A 22,500-nucleotide genomic window follows, 5' to 3' on the forward strand; every position below is an offset into this window, starting at 1 on the left:
CGGTGGTGGTCTTCGCCCTCATCAGCACCAAAATCTGGGGAAGTTTCAGCACCATGCACACGAACAACGTGCTAAAATTAGCCACGTGCAGCAGCATCATGTCACCCTCTATCACGTCCGGTCCGGTGTCCAGCCACGGAGACCCACTTACACTGGAACCCGAAGCCGAGTTGATGAGATAAATCACTCGAACCCGAGCCGGGAAAATATGCGGAAGCTTATTCAAAGAGAGAGAGAGAACACTCTTCCGCCCACGTCAGCGAGATCTGGTTGATCCACCGCGGCATCCGTTGCTTCGGCGGGTTGCCAAGTGTGTAAAAATTATTTGTTTTTGGTTTTTTTTGAAGAATATCTGTGTTAATTTAAACACTTCCACTATCTAATAAATATATATATTTAACATCAATAATGGCTCATATAAAGTTCAAAATTTGCTATATTTCCACTCTAAATCTTCACACGCTAGCTTTTGGCTATATTAAGCATATACGTGATCCGTTAAAACCGTTACTGTTTAAATCTTCTTTGATTTTTAACATTTTTTGCATCAATATCTTCAGTTTCAGGGCGATATATCAACAATTTATGTTCAATATCTTCACAAACATCTCAGCTACAACATTTTATTTCATGAACCCGGTCTCTCTCTCTCTCTCTCTCTCTCTCTCTCTCTCTCTCTCTCTCTCTCTCTGTGTCCAAATTTATTTAATAAAATTTTTTTTTATAAGTGTATGTAAATAAATCACTTCAAAAACGTGAAGGTTCCGAATATGGGATATAAAAATGTATTTGCAAATGAAAGCATTTCTCTACTTTGTTTATAATCCCTGCTAAGAGATGTGAATAGTTATGAATATGTATGTTAGCACACTAGCTAGCAGCGTTGGGGTTTTGTTTACGATAGAGCTGAGCAGAAGTGTTAGCGTTAGCGTTCTGTTCCACACTTAGACGTCACTTCCTATTCAGGCAGGTGTGAGTGCTGTAAAAAGCTGGGGTGTTGGAAACTTCCACCAGAAACCAGTCTACACTCTGCGTCCTTTCCCCTTCAGTGACCAGACGACTCGCTTGTTTGCCCTGAGCGCTCGTTTTCAGGCGTTATTGCAGCAGCAAGGGGTCAAAAAACGTTTTTGGGACGTCTGCCTTTCCATGCACATGAATGTAATATGGAGTTGTCCCGCCTTTTACAGTTATAACAGCTTCAACTCTTCTGGGAAGGCTGTCCACAAGGTTTAGGAGTGTGTTTATGGGAATTTTTGACCGTTCCTCTAGAAGCGCATTTGTGAGGTCAGGCACTGATGTTGGATGAGAAGGTCTGGCTCTCAGTCTCCACTCTAATTCATCCCAAAGGTGTTCTATGGGGTTGAGGTCAGGACTCTGTTCAGGCCAGTCAAGTTCCTCCACACCAAACTCACTCATCCATGTCTTTATGGACCTTGCTTTGCTCACTGGTGTGCAGTCATGTTGGAACAGGAAGGGGTCATCCCCAAACTGTTCCCACAAAGAGCATGAAATTGTCCAAAATGTCTTGGTATGAAGCTGAGGCATTAAGAGTTCCTTTCACTGGACCTTAGGGGCCGAGCCCAACCCCTGAAAAACAACACCTGAATTCAATTCAATGATACGGAGGGGTGTCCCAATACTTTTGGCAGTATAGTGTCCAGTATGAGGGAGTGTTCAGTAGATTTGTGAGATTCAAGTCAATGGAGGACATGAAGGAGCCAGATGGAAAAATTTCTTTTGCCTCTATTTATTCGTTCAAAACAAATACTGTTACAAGACAAAAAAAGATACATTTGTTTTTTAAAAGCAAACTTGGCAACGTTTTTTTATTTATTTTTTTTATTATAACAATTTCATAATAAAAAGACAAAAAGATCATCATTATTATTATTCCTGCGGTTTCCTTTTCTGAATTTAGAAAAGAAATGAACAAACGTGGGCTGAATGCCTCTCATCAGGCTACCCTGTTCAAAAAGCCACGTTCCTTCTGTTTTTATTTATTTATTTGCAAATGCAAACACTTTGTCATTAATAAATAATACTATAAAATGTTCCGCGAGTACGATTTACAAGGGCAGAAACAACACCGGGGCAGGTGAGGTGGAGTACAAAGAATCGAAGTGACGGGTGTGTCGACTCACTTCAGTGAATTTCGATTCGGTTTTGATTCGTTTGATTGGCTAACTGAGCAGCTGTTACCATGACAACCGCAAACCCGAAGAACAGAATGGTTTCGTTTTTTGGTGTGTTTCAGAAAGAACCTTTTGTCCTGCGTTTGCGAAGAAATTCATCGGATTCACATAAGTGTCGACTCGGATCGAATCGCCTCGGTTGCAAATAAATTCGTCCGAATCATGTTGATTCGAGTCGACTTGTTTGCAAATGAATTTGTTGGATTCACATAAGAGTCGACTCGTTTGTGAATGAATTCATCAGATTCACGTAAGAATCGACTCGGTTGCTAATGAATTCATCGGATTCACGTTGACTCGATTGCAAATGAATTCATCGGATTCACATAAGAGTCGACTCGTTTGCGAATTAATTAATCCGATTCACACCAATCTGAATCGAATCGTTTGTGAATGAATTTCTCGGATTCACGTCGATTCGAGTCGACTCATTTGTGAATGAATCCATCTGATTCACGTCGATTCGAGTCGACTCATTTGCGAATTAATTCATCGAATTCGCTGCAATCAGAATCGAATCGTTTGCAAATGAATCCATCTGATTCACGTCGATTTGAGTCGACTCGTTTGTGAATCCCCCATCACAGACAAGTCACTGAGGGAAAAAAAATCATTATATACATGAAGACGAGAATGATCCTTATATCGGATTACTGGGTTTTTCTCTTGTGGTTTTTTTTTTTTTTTTTACAAAGTGGATGATTTTTCTAACATCAGACTGCTGGAGTGCAGAAGCAACAGTTAAGGCAGCTTTTCTTCACCTGCGAAAACTTTGAACAAGGTTAAAAATTGCGATTTTGTTTTTTTTTTTCCATCGTCCGCCTCACAGAGTGCAGTAAGAGTAAGAATCGGTCATTGCATAATTCTGGCTGTTGGTGCTGTCTGAGTGACCGGTACTGTATAGATCCACTGTATGACATCGGATCTGCAGAAGCCAGAATGTTCCATAATTATATGAATAAACAAATGATTAATTCGTTCATGAATCAATACAGTGCAGCCACACCCACACTCATGAATATGCAAATCTCACTTTAAAGAAAAAGTAAAAGTCCGGTATGATATCTGAGACGTGATTTGGCCATCATGTGCCGACGTTACAGGTTTGGCTTTTGTCATAATTGTTTTATCATGTTTATTATTATTATTATTAATATTATTATTATTATTATTATTATTATTATGACAGTTACAGAAAAAGAAATAAAACATTTTTGGAAAGTAAATAAAAAAAGCATAGACATCTGTGAAGAAGCTTAAATAAATTAAATTAAATAAATAACAGCCCTATAACAGGACGATCCTCTGACAATATCATGTAGTAAAATACACGCTGAATATCGTGGAACTGATTATCGGCACACGTCCAGACACGGTTAATGCTTTACAGGGTTTCTGCCCTCTCTCTGCCTCAATAAACCCCAGGGCACATCACCACCAGTCTCTCTCTCTCTCTCTCTCTCTCTCTCTCTCTCTCTCTCTCTCTCTCTCTCTCTCTCTCTCTCTCTCTCTCTCTCTCTCTCTCTCTCTCTCTCTCTCTCTCTCTCTCTCTCTCTCTCTCTCTCTCTCTGTTCACACAGAATGCTCCTGAACAACTGGAGAAAACAGAAAACAGTGTTATTCCACCGGCTCTAGTTCCCTGTGACACGCTGACACCAAGCAAAAGATTAGTTTTGGCTGAAAGTCTGTTCCTTGACCTGTGTGTGAATTCGGTTAGAAGAAAACACAGAACTTTTGTATGGTCATGTGGAGGTGGCGTGTCTAAAATGACGTGTCACGTTAACGATGCCACAGTCTCTAGGCTTCAGAAAGCTACAGTCTGATTCACTTCACCCTCAGTTCTTTCTCACGGTGGCTACAGGAAGCGTGTGTCCTGGGGTCGGTCTCACAAATAACTTCACCAAACCTAACAACTGTAGAAAACTTATCTCAAGACGCCCGCTAACGACTTTCTCTTAATGACACCCCGGCTGTAACTCATGCAGCAAACATCTCCAAACATCCAGACGTAAAAGCGTCACAAGCTTCCAGCTCCTAATCCAAGCTTATAGGTTCGTTGTCATGGTAACAAGATCCGACATCAGCTTTTGAAATAAAGCACTGACGATATCCGATCCAGCATCAGTGGATGCTGGGTGGACCTGGGATTCAAACTCATAACCTTACGACTAGTAATCCAACACCACAACCTCATCCCCTATATCTCTATTTCCCCCGATACAGAGGAATGAACACCTCCTGAGTAAAACACCTAGTTTATACTATAAACCGATCAGTCATAACATCCTGACCACTGACCGGTGAAGTGAATAAGACTGATGATCTCCTCATCATGGCACCTGTTAGTGGGTGGGATATATTAGGCAGCAAGTCAACATTTTGTCCTCAAAGTTGATGTTAGAAGCAGGAAAAATGGACAAGCATAAGGATTTGAGCTTGATGAAGGCTGTGATGTTCCAGGGGAAGATACAGAGCAAAGGAACAGATTTAAACACAACGCGGTATGGCAGTTCATTGTTAGCAGGAGAGACGTGTTTTGCTAAAAAAAAAAGTATTCATTTTCCTGGGTATAGAGACTGGAGATGGACAGGGGATATAATTCATGAACATAAAGCCAGAAGAAAAGGACATGAAGTGGCTTGAACACAGCGTTCTTACGTAACACACTTTGGATTTTGTCGCTAGCTCGGAGTGTGGCAAAGCTTTCCTTTAAGCCTTTTATTTTCTCTCGCTGTTCTCGCTTATCAAGGACAGCACTCGCTGTCACAAAACACACACACACACACGCTTTTTTTTATTTTATGCTGGTGTCATTGTCTTGTCTGCATGAAACCACAGACACTACAGCGGGGTTGAGTTTCAGAGTTATATCTGTCCAGTCTGCACGAATCAGGTTACAACAGCAAGGTCACACACACACACACACACACAGATGGGGTCGGATGGAAAATATACAATATTTCAGTTTACAGCGTTATCTGAGAGGTGCTGGAGTGTTTGGGTGTGTATATCTAGTGTTTTATCATTTTTAGTGATTTTTACTGATTTCTGGTCAATTCAGCAAAACGTGTGTAAGTAACGGAGACGGTGGAGATGCGGACTGAAGACTGCACTTCATGAAAAGTTTCTTGGGGTAAAAATTGACCTAACTGTGTCCTTTTTTGGTCAAAGGTAAAATGGATAAATTGATATAAATATTATATTCATGTTTTTTTCCTCTAGTGAGTCACAGGGATGTGAAAGCCAGACTGAAAGGGATCCCTGTGTGTGTTTATGAGTGTGTGTGTATTCCTGTTCACACACTATCCTACCATGAGACCCCAGATTTAAGTCCTGTCCTCCATAAGGAGAAACTAACTGAAGGGGGAAAAATTCTCGACTGCTTGTGGTTTAGAAACTACTGTGTGTGTGTGTGTGTGTTTTATCTCCAAGTGAACCCTCACATTATGGTGCTTATGAGAACCTTTCGGTCCTCATAAGTTCAGTTCTACCAGAAAATGTGTGTGACATAAAAGTGAGTCCAAAAAAACTCCCCAAAAAAGCCAGCACCAACTCCACATTCATCTTAAAAGTAAAGATGGAGGGACAAATAGGAAAAAAAAAGTGAGGGAAGATTTTGGCTGACGTTAGCGGGGACGGATCAAACCAAACACAGAAATTAGAGAAGATGACACTGCGCTGCTGAGAGCGAGGGAAAATCTGAAACGAAAACAGAGAGCCGGTTCAGGAACTGGAGCTCTCGGGTGAATGGGAGCTGATATTTTAGTGTGATGTTACACACACACACACACACACACATACACACACACACACCCCGGGTGTTGGGAAAAATCTCAGAGGACCTTGACTTTTTTCCGGACACCCTAAAATGACACACGGTTTCCTCAGCAAGTTCTCGCATCATTTCCTGTCCCCCTGTTTTAGACGACCATGATTTCTTTTTATTAAAACCGAACGTGCCGAAATGCCTCGGGTTCTTGGTGAGACCTGAACCTCACACACATACACACACACACACTCTACAAGCTTTGAATTACACTCTCACAGAGCTAGAGATCGCCTTTCATTTTCATTTTTTTTTAACTTTGCTGGTTTGTTTCTGAAGGTCTAAAGGTTCCTTGAAGATTTGTAAGTGTTGATTTGGTGTCTCAGCTTTCTTCAAGTTTTGGCAGGAAGCCTTGTGATGCTTGCTTCAAACTTCCTTCAGACAAATCTGACAGAGTCTAAAGACCAGTTGTATTTAACCTCCTCTTTTCCATTCTTATCTAGACCAGGTCTGTGTGTCATTTCTGCAAACCATAGCATGTCTAATCCACAAGTTTGAAAAACCAGAATGCAAAAAAAAAATGTTGCTTGGGACAGCAAAGTCATGGCCACTTAATGAAAAACTGCAAGTTGGCAAAAACAGAGAGTATTATATAACATAACTTATCCATGAAACCAAAAAGACCTCAGTAAAATCCCAGACCTGTACTCAGCTCATCATGCTGAACATCTTAACTACTGATTGATTGATTGATTAATTGATTGAGGTTGATTCGTGTGACTGAACTGATTTGACTATGGATTCATGTGGACTTATTTGACTAACATAAATAATGGCATGATTTATTGGGCTACTCATCTAGAACAGTAGAAGAGTGAAGAACTGGAGTTCAGCACAGTGTGTTGATTCCCTGACATAAAGACGGCCAATAATCAGCTTTAATACGTGTGTTAAACTAGAGAAATCACCACCATGCTGGACTCCAGTGCCCTGGAGCACCATGTCCCATATATAAAACTCTGATGGCCATGTACATCCATCTGCTGATCTCCAGGAGGCTGGATTTTGATGTTGAGTCTTGTTTTTAACTTAAGCCACGTTGTTTCTACCCTGTCATCCATGCCTCCGTGATACTTTACATTGCACATCCTTCCCTTTTACACGCCACCATAACTGGCTAGAAATCTTCATTAGCACTGCAATCCTCTTTTTTTCCATTCTTCATGTCCATTCTGTTCCAGCAGGGGGAGTATTTTTGACATTTCAGGTCATTCTGGTGGCCAGAAAGGACACAGAGGAACAGTTCAGTACAGTTCTTGCTGGTGGTGCCAAAGAAAGAAGGAAAAGTAAAAAAAAAAAAAAATGAAAAAAAGAGAGATGTCACCAAAGAATGTGACCACAGTGACCTTTCACTTTCTTGGCACTCTGTCCATTTAAAGTGTGACACCACTGGCATCCCAGAGCTCCAGCTCTTTCTCTTTAACCACATATAAACAAAAGCAGACTTGTCTGAACACTGAAAGTAAACAAAAATACTTGTCTGTTATCTGTGGGCACATCTGATTGGCAGGCCTCATGTTTAAGGCCATGTTTAAGGCCCGATTCCGGGCCTGTTCAGGAGCTGGTCCAGTTCATCTTTTGCATGTTTCATTGGCAGGCCACTGGACCTCTCATGATTGCTGTTTTGGCTTTATCACCCAAGTTTTGGCCTTGTCACAACTCTATATCTACATCACAATCCGTAGCACTGCAGCGCTGAACCGGACCTGTAGAGGGAGACACGTCCGTGTAGATAGAATAATACCAAACAGTGATGAAAAACAGAGGTTCACGTACAGTCAGAAGTTTGAACGGTCAATCGAAAATTCGTCCCTCAAAGGAATCCGTGGGATCAGTCTGTTCTGAGAGGAGGGAGAGTGCAATCATTTATCTAACAGAGACATAATTGAGCTTGTAGAGAAGGTTATGCTGACATGGTGATTGGTGGACTGATGGGATCTGCTGCAGTGCTCCGCTTTTGTCCCTTTGGTGAGATGTAAGTGTCTGTCAGAGAAAGAGAGCAGAAAAAGAAAATGATACCATCTTCTGGTAATCACACAATAGATTTTAAAGTCTTATACGCGGCAGGCGTTTCCATACCAAATCTGCAGCCTAATTCAAAGGTAAAAGTAGCCCCTTGTAGTCATATTTGGCTTCCTATCATTCTACATTATTATCACACAAGTTAAAAGTTAGCCTGAGATTAAATCGGCAAAAAAATAATAAAAAAAATAGTAAGTGATTGACCTGCAAGCTTTCTTACTCTTCACTTGTTCTGATTGCGGATGCGCAAACACCTCCTTTTCAACGGTGGCTCCATATCCGCTGCTCCCACCGCTGATAATGGAGTTTCCAAGCCGCACGGCAATATGGCTGCCGTCTTATCTGCTGGTTTTGGCACAGGCTGAATGACGCAGCCTGGTTTAGGCATGAGGGGCAAGGCGTATGCATGGTCTGCTCCAGATGCAGCGTCTTCTGCCTCTTGGGATTTTTCCTCTCCGGCACGCCCAGGTGCTACAGCCTGCTCGGAAAAGGTTCGCTCGATGGCTGAGCAGCTGTTTTCCTTCAGGTCCTCTCCTTCAGTTGGCTCGTCACAGATTGTGGCTGTCCTTCGGGTCATTTCCACAGCAGGGCGCTGTTCTGGAGGGGGTGTCCGGACTGTGGGATCTAGTGGCTGCATGCTGCAGCTGCCATTAACAATCACATTACAAGGTGTAGCAGTACCTGGCTCTGTTTTGGTCACACTGATGCTGGCCAGGGGGGTAGAAAGGCTGCATGTGATTGGTTGAGATAGTAGAGGCGTAGCACTACAGAATGAAGGGTCAGCACAAGGCAGAGTAATGTTGTTCAGTGGGCTTTTAATCTCTGTGTCTCTGTCGTTTTGTGTGTCCTCTAATGGCCCTCTGCTACAGGAATCTCTCTCATTCATTTCACATTCACCCACCCTTGACACGCTTAGACTTGTGGGTGTGGTCGATTCAGGCTCGGGCTTCACCTGCACGCATGGCGCGGCTCTCTGGATCACTAGCTGCTGCCGGGAGCGCCGGTTTGTCGTCAAGTCAATTATTCCATTTGCTGGTGCTTCTGTGGGGGATCCTGGATGTGATAAACTGGAACTTCCAGCACTTTCTGTTTTAATCAAGCTCATACTATGCCGTTCCATCTGACTGGAAATGTCTGGAGAAAGCACATCTGAGCCGGAGGAATTTTGCTTATGAGCTCCACCTTCTCCTCTGGATGAACTGGGGGAGAAGGACGAGTCCTGCGAGTCGCTATGCTCACCAGAAACTTCTGGAAGCATCCCATCATTCCCTGGGCGATCGCCTGATGCCTTTGGACTGATCGGGATAGGAACAGGGATGGGAATCGGGACTGGTAATGGCACAATTACAGGATACGGCACTAAAAGCATTGGAGGGGGCACTAATGGGGCCAGTGATGGCATGCCAAAATTCATCATAGGTGGCACTGGTATGGGCCCTGGTGGCATCATGTTAACCGGTGGGAAGGGAAGTCCAGGTATGTGGGTACCTGGATGAGGGGGCATTATTCCAGGAGGGTTACCTGGCAAGGTAGGGGTGGAAGAGGGGTGGACATGAGGCGAAAGCAGGGGTCGGTGCATGGGACTAGATGGAGGGCCCAAGGTTCGAGGTGGCGGAGGTGGCCCAATTCCTGGAATCATGGGATTAGGAAGGGGGCTGTTAGGGCCAGGAGGGCGTAGGAAGGGAGGGCGGATTTGCTGCATCATCTGGTGCTCCATGAAGAGGGGCAGGGGCACTGGGCCGCGGGGCGTCATTATCATTGGAGGGCTTCCATTGGGCACAACACCCATTGGTGGGTGAATTCCAGGTCCAGGGGGTGGTGGCAGGGGTGGTGGGGGTAACGTTGGACTCTCATGTGGCCTTGGCGTGGGGATTTTCACCGAGGATGAGGACGATGAAGACGCTGAACCTGCGGCGCTGGAATCAGAGGGTGATGCAGACATGGATCCCGAGTGTCCAGCTCCGGATGTTGTTGCCCCCGGTGATGGTGCCTTGCGGGGCCTTAGCTCGCTCAAAGGTGCATTCCAAGAGTCAGGGGTCAGAAGTTGGACCCCGGTGTTTGCTTCCGTTTTTCCGTCTCCGGCCGGATAAACAGGGTTACACAGTCCACCAGGCAGGGCCGCCTGGGTTTCTTTATAAAAGATGTCCATCTTGTACTGGTTGAGACACTTAGCGCTGCAAAACTGGAGTCGCCGCTCACCTGAGCCAAAATCCAGATATTCTTTAGTGTGGCGGATGTGCTTGCACCAGTCACACACCTGGAAAACACAAAACACACACAACATACAGCATGTAAATGTTTCAGGTCATTAAGATTATCACAGCATCAGACAGTGCTACAGATTCTCTGAATAAATAATTCAAGAGTTGTTCTCAGTACTTAGACTTAAATGTATGTGTGGGTTTAAAAAAATGACCACTCCAAGTTAAGAAACATGACAATTATGCCATAAAATTTTAACAGCAGCTTAACTTTTTCATCCAAACACCAAATGTCCATTTCCCTGTTGCGGGGGAACAACTTTCACACAACATCTCTCTCTCTCTCTCTCTCTCTCACACACACACATACAAACACACATACACACACACACACACAGAGTCACTGCTTGTCACAGTCAGTCGCCTCTGGCAGAGCTGCAGGGTCAAACACAGGCAGTCACGACTAAAAGGTTTTCCCTTCAAGGAACAATCATATGTGTGTGTGTGTGTGTGTGTGTGTGTGTGCAAATACACACAAAACTAGATGTGTATTCAAGGTGACACTAACGGAACCTGACAAGGACATGTCTGAAAAGGAGACCTGTGTATGTGTGTGTGTCTGCTGTCTGTTTCTCCTCATGAGAACTGCTCAGGTTGACAGGTGCAATTCAGACTCACGGATTTGCCCCAGGCCTAGCGAGATGATTACCGAACAAACTCAGTCTCACAGGAAGTAATAAGAGGATTAATCAGCTGTCGGTTCAGTCAGTGACAATGACATATACGTTGTCTTACCCTCTCCTTGTCTCTCTCAAGTACACACACACACACACACACACACACTTAAACAATAGAGACAGCCCTGGCCTCTATTACAATTACACAAGTCTTTAACACACTCCTAACACTCACAACACTACACACACACACAGCCAGGGTGCCAGGTCCAATCCTGTCAGTTTAGCTCTGATTATTAGTGAATAAGAGTAATCATATTAGCCTGCTGGCTTAACAGCAACATCGACTATAAACAATAATACGTTTTTTATTTAAATGTCCTTTCTGGCTAAACTACGACGAATCCGATTTACAAAACTCATTTTAGGATTCCTGCAAGGACACTGACTAGCTAACTAGCATCAGCAGTGAGGATTATAAACAATGATGGCTTACATCCCATTAACAACCCGGCTAGTTTATATAAGCTAGCTGGAGAGCTTTAGCAGAGTGGTTTACGGACGTTTACGAGTTATATAAAATCCTGTCAGAGATTCTGTTCAGTTAATGCATGCTAGCTAGCTAGTTCAGCCTCACCGACGGAGAATGATGTAAACGGTTTAAAATTCCCTCAGAAATCCCATCAGGTTCATCCTGTCCAATAGCGCTTTAGCTAATGACGATTATTTACATATAGAAGAGTGAGTTTCAAATCCTGTCAGGGGATTTTAAACAAAAAGGATGATGAACATTAATAAATATGACAGAAACACTTCAGCTAGCTAGCAGGAGTGGTGAACAATCTGAACATTTATGAATATGACACATACAGTCCTGTCAGATTATCATGTTTGCTAGCTAGTGAACCTCTGAAACATTTAGAAACATTAAAATCCTGTCAGTTAAAATCATATGAGCTAACCTGGTAGCATTAGCAGTGAAGGTTTTGAACATTTATGACGAATCCTGTCAGAAATCATGTCATATTAGCATGTTAGCTAAAATCCTGTGAAGTACTGACACGGCTGTCTGTTTTTGATTACATCATTTTGTCACTTCTCTTCACAACTTGGCTAATAACATTTGTGAAACGGCTTGATGCAGTGAAGTGAGGTTTTGTGTGTGTGTGTGTGTGTGTGTGTGTGTTGAATTATAGACAAGCGTTAATTTCCCCTCGTTTATACGGCAGCACAGATGGAGAGCACTTAACGAGTCACCGCTCTGAGCAGGACATTTCACTGCACATTACGCTAATGGAGTCCCTCACTCCTCCTTCTCTCTCTCTCTCTCTCTCTTCCTTATTTTATACATAGCCTTCATTCATGCATTATTCCACCCTTACCTCTTTCTTTCTCTCTTCTCCTATCCTTTTTCTCCGGCACTCTTCCTCTCTTTCTTTCTATTTTTCTGTTTATCTCCCCCTTTCCTCCTATTCTTTTCTCATTTTTTTATTCTTTCTTTTTTCCCCTCTACATTTCCTCCTATCTTCATCTTCATTTTCTCTTCCTCCTGATTCTATCCATTTTCTCTCTCCCTCTATCTTCCATCTCTCTATTTCACCTTCGTACTCTACCACTTTATCTCTCTCCATTTTTCTCCGCTCTCAGCCCCCCTCCTTCTCTCCATCCTTATTCCCTTACTTTTTCCCTTAACTTTTATTTTCACCTTTGAATTGTATTTCTCTTTAATTCTGTTTTTAAATCTCTTTAGCCTTCTCTCCATCTCTCTCTCTGCCTCCACTCCTTTTTTCTTTCCCTCAGTCTCTTCTTTTCTTTTCTCCTCACTCTTCACTTTTACCTTATTCATTTGTCTGTTTTCTTTTCTTTTCTCTCCTTCTCTTCTTCCTCACTTTGCTCTTCTTTCTCTCTCACTTTCATTCTATTATCTTTTTCTCCACTTTCTTAATTTTTCATGTATATCTCTTTTCCAATCTTTCTGTTCCTTTTTATTTTGTCTTTCTCCATCCCTTCTTCTCTGCCTTTATTCCACATTTTTATATCTCTTTTCTTCACCTTTCTTCTTACTTCTTTTCTGTCTTTGCTTTCTATTTACCCTTCTTTCTTTTCTTTCCCTCGTCCATCCTTCTCTCTCCTCCCTCCCCTTCTCTCTCTCTCTCTCTAATTACAGTCGTTTATTTTGTGCTCTTTTTCTTTCCGTAATTACCTCGGACATTAGCGCCTCTGGTTTACATCTCAACTCGTCTCCCGCGTCTCCTTCACCTCTGACCCCCGACTGAGTCGGCCATTAAGACACACACACACACACACACACACACAGAGTCTGATACAATGCAATGCAGAATGACAATGTTGAAATTAAACATGAATAAATGGAGTGATGGTAAAGAAGGTGTGATTCCCTGAGTTTTAAAGGAATACTCACTAGTGTGTGTGTGTGTGCATGTGTGTGTGTGTGTGTGTGTGTGTCGTGGACAAGAATTTCTTCTTGCTCTGGAGTATTCCTTTAAGTGTTTGTGTTTGTGTTGCTGTTGTTTCCATCCATGAATTTAACGTAAATAATCAAATAAATGAATAAATAAATAAAATTAATTAATAAATAAATAAATTAATTACTTAATTTTAAAAACAAGTGTAAAAAAAATGAAAAAGTAAATGTGATTAAATATAAAACGACAGAAAGCATGAGTGTGTTTAACGACAAACTGGAGCAGCGACACTGACAGTGTGTTTATAACAGTGTTATAAATGTGTGTGTATGTGTGTGTGTGTGTGTGTGTATGTAATTGAATGCGTCTCTAAACGACAGAAAGGCACGCAGGTAACGTTTTGGATGGAAACACAGGAACAAACACTTCAGGTGAAATCACATCTCCTGTCCACTTCCTGTCCACCACACTCCACACTGCGGGGGTTGAAATGTCTTACAAGCGCATCGCTGTGTGTCTTGAGGACAAGTCTGGGCGTGTCTTTGCTGTGCTGCGTGGAGGCCTCCTCCTCTCTGGCCTACAGGAGAGACACAACGACCCTTATACGCATGGACACAAAACACACACACACACAGCAGAGAACGGAAGGAAAAGAAGAGCGAGATGGATGGGATGCATGGATGGAGTGAACGATAGAGCAGTCGCATGCACTCACCTGCAGAGAGAAAAACAGGCTGTGTGTGTGTGTGTGTGTGTGAAAGAGAAAGTGAGAGACAGAGGTAAAAAATAAGTTTAACATTTCATTCTGATGTAATCAAAAATAATGTAAGCACTTCTCTTTCCTTCCTTCTTTCCTGCTCTTCTTTCTTTCTTTCTTTCTTTCTTTCTTTCTTTCTTTCTTTCTTTTCTTCTTTCGTTCCTTCTTTCTTTCATTCTTTCCTTCTATCGTTCCTTCCTTCCTTCCTTCCTTCCTTCCTTCCTCCCTCCCTAACTCCCTTTACTTTCATTTCTAATTTCTTTGTTTCTTTCTTCCTTTTAACATTGTGGAAAAGACATTGTGAGACATTTGGTTGAATGTGTGTGTGTGTGTACTCCAAGGCCATGTTGTCCATGCTCTGCCCAAGTCATTATGCAAATGCAAATAAATAAACAAAACAAAACAAACAAACAAACACTGAGATATGAAACTGACACGCTAACCAAACCCTGACAGAGTAACACCATTTTAAATCGCTCGAAAATGTCAGGATGAAATAAATGGACAGATTCCAGGTCATCAAGGGCAGCAGTGCTGGTCAGTGACTCCAGAGGAAAGCGCACTCTGCCCTCTTCCACATACACAAGCTGACACACGGCCGTGTTTGGCTAGTGTCGCTGTGATTGACAGGAGAGACAGAGTAAGTCCCGCCCCTTTGGAGAACTGCGGCTTCGTACAGATTCTCGCTCGTGATCTTCCTACAGTGGGGTGAAGACTTTCACCACTCAGGAGCTAGTCATCACCATGCTAGCCACAGCCGCGAGTCAAGATAAGCTTTCACTCCTTTTCAGTTTTGTTTTAAAAAATAAGAGCACCAACCAAATATTTCCATTATGTCAAAATTTTCACATCTGCTCCCTATAAAAGAGTCGATTTTGATCAAGAATTTAACGAAGCTCTTTAATGTAGCAGACACACACACACACACACACACACAGATGTTCATCTATATGTACATGCTCTACTCAGTGTCTCTTCTTTATTTCACACTGCTGCAGCTCTGACCCTCTGGACCCATGCCAACTCATTTACATATAGTACTAATGAGACTACACACACACGCACACGCACACACACACACACACACACAGAGGGAATTTCTGCAATCCAAATGAGCTGCTGGCTTGATAACATGCGGTCGAATCAAACATGCAGCCAAAACCGTCTCTCTCTCTCACACACACACACACACCTACAAAGCAAGCTGACCTACTTTACACGACTAACCTGTGTGTGTATGCCAACACACACTGTGCCAGACTGAACAATGAACACCTCTTTAACACTGGCACTGTGCTAATTGAGTGTGTGTGTGTGTGTGTGTGTGTGGTTATTGACAGCCTCATTCTACCATACTGTACAGCACAATCCATATGGCTGTGCGAATGTATGTGTGTGTGTATGAGTGTGTGCGCATGTGTGTGAAAGAGAAAGACATCCTTTGGGTATTACAGATGTATCTGCCAACCTCCATCTGGTTACCAGGGGCAGCACAGGTGTGTGTGTGTGTGTGTGTGCCTCACCTTGTCAGGCAACATGTGCCTTTCCAAGGACACGGATCGGCACACATACAAACAAACAGAGTGAAACACACACACACACACACACTTGAGTGACACACCTAAAACGCCCCGTCCTTCTGTCAGCTCATTAGTCTCTCTCTTTCTCTCATTCTGTTGTTTTCTCCCCATGGCTACTTCCAAAAGCTCACACTTCATCTTTCTTTTTTTAATGCATTACTAAGTAATACTGCTTAGCATGCTCAGGTTAAGCTAGCTAACACTGCAAACCATATTAGCCTACTCAACTATTTTACTGGAATTACACGCTTTGACAGATACATGGGTTTTCTGGAATTTTTACATTACATTTGAAAGCTACACTTGAAACCAGTAAACTCTCAGGCTAGCTACATACATATCAGAATGGAGCAAACTGGAAGTGAAATGGTGTTGGTGTTTTTTATTGTAGCTGACACGCTGCAGTGTAACTGATAATGTGTAACTACATTCATAAGTGTGTGTGTGTGTCTGTGTGTGTGTGTGTGTGCAAGTTCTTTTTGGCTGGTAGCTATGAAATAATCACCTTTCACAGTGACTCCCAATGCCATGGCAACCAGTCCTGCGGGAGCCTGGGCTTAATTGCTAACAGGTACCACACACACACACACACACACACACATACACACACTTTTTATTTTGAGTCACCTTTCCCTCAGTAACCTTAATGTCCTACTCAGTTTCTTAAGCTTACATAACAATAACCTTAACTGCAGCAACCTTACCCTTTACCTCAGTTACCTCAACCTTTACCTCAGTAATCTTTACTTCTCTAACCTTAAAATACACCCCACCAACCTCAATTTGTGCCCTGTCATTCTTTACCTCAGTAATCCTAACCTTTACCTCAGTAACCTTAAGCTTTACCTCAGTAATCCTAACCTTTACCTCAGCAACTTCAACCCTTACATCAAAAACCTTAGACTTTACCACTGTGACATTGACCTTTACCTCAGTATACTTAAGCTTTACCTCAGTAATCTTTACTTCTGTAACCTTAAAATATACCCCACCAACCTTAATCTGTTACTTGTCAATCTTTACATAAGTAATCCTAACCTCAGTAACTTTAATAACTTTATCCTTTACCCCAGTAACCTTGACCTTTACCCCAGTAAACTTAACCTCAGAAATTCTAACCTTTACCTCAGTAACTTCAACCTTTACATCAAAAACCTTAGACTTTACCACAGTGACTTTGACCTTTACCTCAGAAACCTTAACATTTACCTCTGCAACTTCAACTCTTACATCAAAAAAGGCTTTACCACTGTGACTTTGGCCTTTACCTCAGTAACTTTAAGCTTTACCTCAGTAATCCTAACATGTATCTCAGCAACCTTTCCATCAAAAACCTTAGACTGTACCACGGTGACTTTGACCTTTACCTCAATAACCTTAAGCATTACATCAGTAATTTAAACATTTACCTCAGAAACCTTCATCTTTACCTCAGTAATACCAACTTTTACCTGAGTAACTTCATCTTTTACCACAATAATCGTAAACTGTACCACAGTAACATCAACCTTTACCGTTATTTGATAAAATACAAGTCATAAAACATGTTCCATTCTGTATTTGAGCTCTTACTACATCACGTATGTTAACTTTAACCTCACTAACCCTAAAGTTGACCAGAGTACCAGGGTTGTTATTGTTTACAATAACCTTCGTTTGCAGTGAGCAAATGTTCTCAGTAGGCCAAATGTACAAAGAATAAGAAGTTCAAATGTTCAAAAAGAGTGCAGAATTGGCTTTTTTAGCAGAGCTAGCCTTTTACCTTTTTCTTGTATTTGTTTGTGTTTACGCACATGTGTGTTAGGGATGTCAAACTAATCACCAACGCTAATCAAACTGTCTTACTTGTCATATTTCACACTAGTCTTCAGTTTGTGCGAGTGTGTGAAAGAGAGATGAGAGAAAGGGAGAGCAGTGTGTGCTGTGAAGTCGGGTTTCCCTGCAAACGCTTCCTCACAGAGGCTCACCACACATCCTCCAGGGAAGGCATTCCAATAAATACACACACACACAGTGAGTGAATAATGGAATACAGAACTGCATTACACAATCAAAATCTGGAAAAAGTGTGTGCTGCACTTGAGAACATGAAGTAAGCATGGCTGACTCGATGAAAATACGATGAGACGCTAACTGGATATCAGACAGACGCCGGACAAAGAGATCTTCAGATATCCATCGTCCAGGAGCAAATCTGGTTAAATATCGATCCTTTATACTTCTGGATCTATTCAGACACCAACATTCCAGCTCCAGATCAGTGAAATGATCAATCTTCATGCTGTAGATTTATTCAGTGATCACCTTAAAGTTCTCCAGACAACATCATCCAGACTGACTCCATTACTCATCACCCCATTATGGGTACGTTTACTTATTCCTTGTGCTCTAGATCTTTTCAGATATCCAGCCTTCAGCTCCAGATATGTTCAGATGTCCAACCAATATCTACAGATCTAGATATTGTTTAGATCTTTATACTCTGTACTCTAGACCTTTTCAGATATACATCTCTTTTTAGATGTCCACCATTCGTCTCCAGATCTGTTCAGTTATCCATACACTAGCTCCAAATATGTTCAGACGTCCAGCCACATTGCCCAGAGCTACATCTGTTTAGACCTCCTAGATGACCTACAGTTTTCCAATATCCTCCTGCTCCGGATCATTACGATCTTTTTAGATGTCCAGTGATTATCACTAGATCTCTTTTTTTAACCCTTTATCTTCAGATCTGCTCAGTTCACCATTCTCTAGCTCCAAATATGTTCAGAAGTCCAACCACATTGTCCAGATCTTCATTTGTTTTAGTTTTCCAATATCCTCCTGCTCCGGATCATTCGGATCTTTTCAGATGTCCAGTGATAATCACTAACCCTTCACCTTCAGATATGCTCAGTTCACCATTCTCAGTCTCCAGATTGGTTCAGATGTTTATCTAAATCGCTTCAGATATCTTCAAACATCTAACCATCAACTACCGATCGCTTATTTGTTAAGAAATCCATTCCATAACTCTGGAGATGTACAGACGGTCATCATTCAGCTCGAGTTTTCCATTAACCGACTCTAGAGACTGGTATCTTTCCGATGTCTGTGCTCCAGCTGACTCTTCCTCTAAAATCTCAGGTTTGAGTGGAATGTTTTAATGTGTGTGTGTATGTGTGTGTGTGTGAGACAGAGATTCATTGTTGGACTGTAGACAGGGACATTGCATGAGCGTCTGTGTGTGTGTGTGCAACTGGATCTGTTTTCTCTTTTGGTCATGGACAAAGTTTTAGGTTTCACACACGGAGCAGCTGCGGGTATTTAACACTGAAACGCCACAGTTCACACACACACAGTTCACACACACACACACACACAAAACAACATTTTACAGCTGCGACGTAAATGGAAAAATTGGGAGAAAGAGAAAAAGGAGCTAAACGTGTGAGTGAAGTGAGACAGACGAGAGAGAGTGAGCGAGAGAGTAAAGAGGTGTCGATTACCCGCATGAATACAATGCACACACCGTGTGTGTGTCTGTGTGTGTGTGTGTGTGTGTGTGTGTCTTTATCACACTGGAAAACACCAAAACAGTAACTCTGTAAGCAAATATGAATGCATTAGGATTACCCTTCACCTGTGTCTGTGTGTCTGTGTGTGTGTGTGTGTGTGTGTGTGTAAAACCACCAATGTCACGTGACCTGATAGAGGAAGAGGAGGAAGAAGAGGTAGTGGAGGTAGAGAAAGAGGAGGGGGCAGTCTCTGTGAGTGTTACACTGAAGATCAGGAAGATTGTAGATTTTAGATTTTAGGATGACATGATTAAAACTGACTCTGCACTTTTCATTGACTGAGAGCAAACTCTCTCTCTCTCTCTCTTTCTCTCTCTCTCTCTCTCCCTCCTGTTCCTGTCTTTGCCTGTTTGTCTCCATCTTTATTTTACTTATCACATTGCTCTTCTTTCTTTCTTTCTTTCTTTCTTTCTTTCTTTCTTTCTTTCTTTCTTTCTTTCTTTCTTTCTTTCTTTCTTTCTTTCTCTTTCTTTCTTTCTTTCTTTCTTTCTCTTAGGTTGCTGACATGTCTCTCCTCACATGTCTCTCTCCACACTATTTTTCCTCTTTATTTTTCTCCTTTTCTTTTTTATTCCGTCTCATCCATCACTTTTTCTTGTTCTACACATCACCTCTCTCTTTTAATCGGCCCTTTGGGATAAACACCAATGACATCAGCACACATCCCTCAATCTTCTCTATTTATGTACACAAGCACTCAGACACACAGACAGAAGCACAGACACGCAGACAGAAGTGCAGACAGACACTCAGACATGCAAGCAGACACGCAGACAGACACTCAGACACGCAGACAGATATGCAGACAGACTCTCAGAAATGCAGACAGACAGACAGTCAGACACACACACACAGACACTCAGACATGCAGACAGACACTCAGACAGACACACAGACAAACACTCAGACATGCAGACAGGCACTCATAAAAGTACTCATACCCGCAGACAGTCACTCAGACATGCAGACAGACACTCAGACACGCAGACAGACACTCAGACAGAAACGCATACAGACATGCAGACAGACACTCAGACAAATACTCATATCCACAGACAGACACGCAGACAGACACTCAGACACGCAGACAGACACTCAGACAGAAACTCATACAGACACTCAGACATGCAGACAAACATTCAGACACACAGACAGACACACAGACATGCAGACAGACACACAGACAAACACTCAGACTTGCAGACAGACATGCAGAGAGAAACTCATACAGACACTCAGACAGACAGACAGACACTCAGACATACAGACATGCAGACAAACACTCAGACATGCAGACAGGCACTCATACAAGTACTCATACCCACAGACAGACATGCAGACAGACACTCAGACAAATACTCATATCCACAGACAGAAACTCAGACAGGCACACAGACAAACACTCAGACATGCAGACAGACACACAGACAAACACTCAGACACGCAGACAGAAACACAGACAGGCACACAGACAAACACTCAGACACACAGACAGAAACACAGACAAACACTCAGACACGCAGACAGGCACACAGACAAACACTCAGACACGCAGACAGAAACACAGACAAACACTCAGACACGCAGACAGAAACACAGACAAACACTCAGACACGCAGACAGACATACAGACAAACACTCAGACACACAAACAGACAGACAGGCAGACCCTCCCATACACACAGGCTGTTTATAGAGTATATAGAAGTAGGAGGAAGAGGAGGAGGATGAGGAGAGGCGAGCACCGTGAGGGTATTGGGTGTCTGTGAAATGCTCTCGGAGTAACTGATATCACGGCTCTCAGTCAACGTCTTTTAACAGCACCAATTAGAGGCACTGTGGGCATTTCCTCACGAGAGAAGGGGCGGGAATTCGAGCCCCCCTAAACGAATAAGAGCTCTTCAGGCGGCTCGGGTTCGATGTGATTTTACCGAGTGTTGAAGCTTCGGAGTCGACAAATGGCTTCAGAAGGAAAGGAACCACAGCTTGGAATTCCCCGTGGGAACGATCCAGGAACCAGACGTTTGTGAGTTTAAATCCCAGAGGTGCCCGAGAGCAAACATTAGCTCCGCCCCTCAGCTTAACTTTACACCTACTTATGTGAGGTTTGCACATCAGAACCTTCTGGATGGATCCAGATTAAACATGTGGACTGAAAAATCTTTAACTTATTCCCTTGAGCACCTGAACTTCTACAGACCTCCACAATCTTAAATATACATAAAAACAGATTAATGCTACATGCCCTTCTCTAAAGAACACAAAATGTAGCTTCAAAACTTGAGGACTCGATGGAAAATAATCAATAATCAACATCTGACATTCATTTACATCCTGGGTTATATTCAGGTTTTTCTTTCTTATAAATAACTTTGGGGATGTAACAGTAACTCTCATGAATTATTTTACTACAACAACAGTGTTCACTGATGCAGAATCATATCGGAATCACAGAATCAAAACATACAACTGAATCAGAGAGTCATCTGGAGAATCGGATCACACAGTCTAATCCCTGAACTGAATCACAGAATCGGATCACACAGTCTAATCTCTGAACTGAATCACAGAGTCGGATCACACAGTCTAATCCCTGAACTGAATCACAGAATCGGCTCACACAGTCTAATCCCTGAACTGAATCACAGAATCGGCTCACACAATCTAATCTCTGAACTGAATCACAGAATCGGATCACACAATCTAATCTCTGAACTGAATCACAGAATCGGATCACACAGTCTAATCTCTGAACTGAATCACAGAATCGGATCACACAGTCTAATCTCTGAACTGAATCACAGAATCGGATCACACAGTCTAATCCCTGAACTGAATCACAGAATCGGATCACACAGTCTAATCCCTGAACTGAATCACAGAATCGGATCACACAGTCTAATCCCTGAACTGAATCACAGAATCGGATCACACAGTCACACAGTCTAATCTCTGAACTGAATCACAGGATCGGATCACACAGTCTAATCTCTGAACTGAATCACAGGATCGGATCACACAGTCTAATCTCTGAACTGAATCACAGGATCGGATCACACAGTCTAATCTCTGAACTGAATCACAGGATCGGATCACACAATCTAATCTCTGAACTGAATCACAGAATCGGATCACACAGTCTAATCTCTGAACTGAATCACAGAATCGGATCACACAGTCTAATCCCTGAACTGAATCACAGAATCGGATCACACAGTCTAATCCCTGAACTGAATCACAGAATCGGATCACACAGTCT

At 42.5% G+C, this 22,500-nt stretch overlaps 2 protein-coding genes across 6 annotated transcripts in view; both read right to left on the reverse strand.

Annotated features, from left to right (window-relative positions):
• slc66a3 (solute carrier family 66 member 3) overlaps positions 1-266 on the reverse strand; it is an 8,934-nt gene extending 8,668 nt beyond the window's left edge. The window contains exon 1 of one of the 2 annotated variants that reach the window (XM_058386767.1): positions 1-259. This exon is cut by the window's left edge and continues 37 nt beyond it. In XM_058386767.1, the coding sequence (XP_058242750.1) occupies positions 1-100 (100 nt within the window). In that variant the 5' untranslated portion in view covers positions 101-259. The other variant, XM_058386768.1, reaches the window with a different exon arrangement.
• A 2,447-nt stretch (positions 267-2,713) lies between these two features.
• The window catches only part of sobpa (sine oculis binding protein homolog (Drosophila) a), a 46,747-nt gene continuing 26,960 nt past the window's right edge, over positions 2,714-22,500 (reverse strand). Inside the window, exons 5-8 of one of the 4 annotated variants that reach the window (XM_058385796.1) lie at positions 13,844-13,921; positions 13,122-13,190; positions 8,261-10,297; positions 2,714-8,001 (exon numbers count right to left, since the gene is read on the reverse strand). In XM_058385796.1, coding sequence (XP_058241779.1) covers positions 8,264-10,297; positions 13,122-13,190; positions 13,844-13,921 — 2,181 coding nt within the window. In that variant the 3' untranslated portion in view covers positions 2,714-8,001; positions 8,261-8,263. Of the gene's footprint in view, positions 8,002-8,244; positions 10,298-13,121; positions 13,191-13,843; positions 13,922-22,500 lie in introns of all 4 variants that reach the window. The other 3 variants (XM_058385795.1, XM_058385798.1, XM_058385799.1) reach the window with 3 other exon arrangements.

The sequence above is a fragment of the Hemibagrus wyckioides genome, linkage group LG03, assembly GCF_019097595.1.
Source record: "Hemibagrus wyckioides isolate EC202008001 linkage group LG03, SWU_Hwy_1.0, whole genome shotgun sequence".
NCBI classification, from domain to species: Eukaryota; Metazoa; Chordata; class Actinopteri; order Siluriformes; family Bagridae; genus Hemibagrus; species Hemibagrus wyckioides.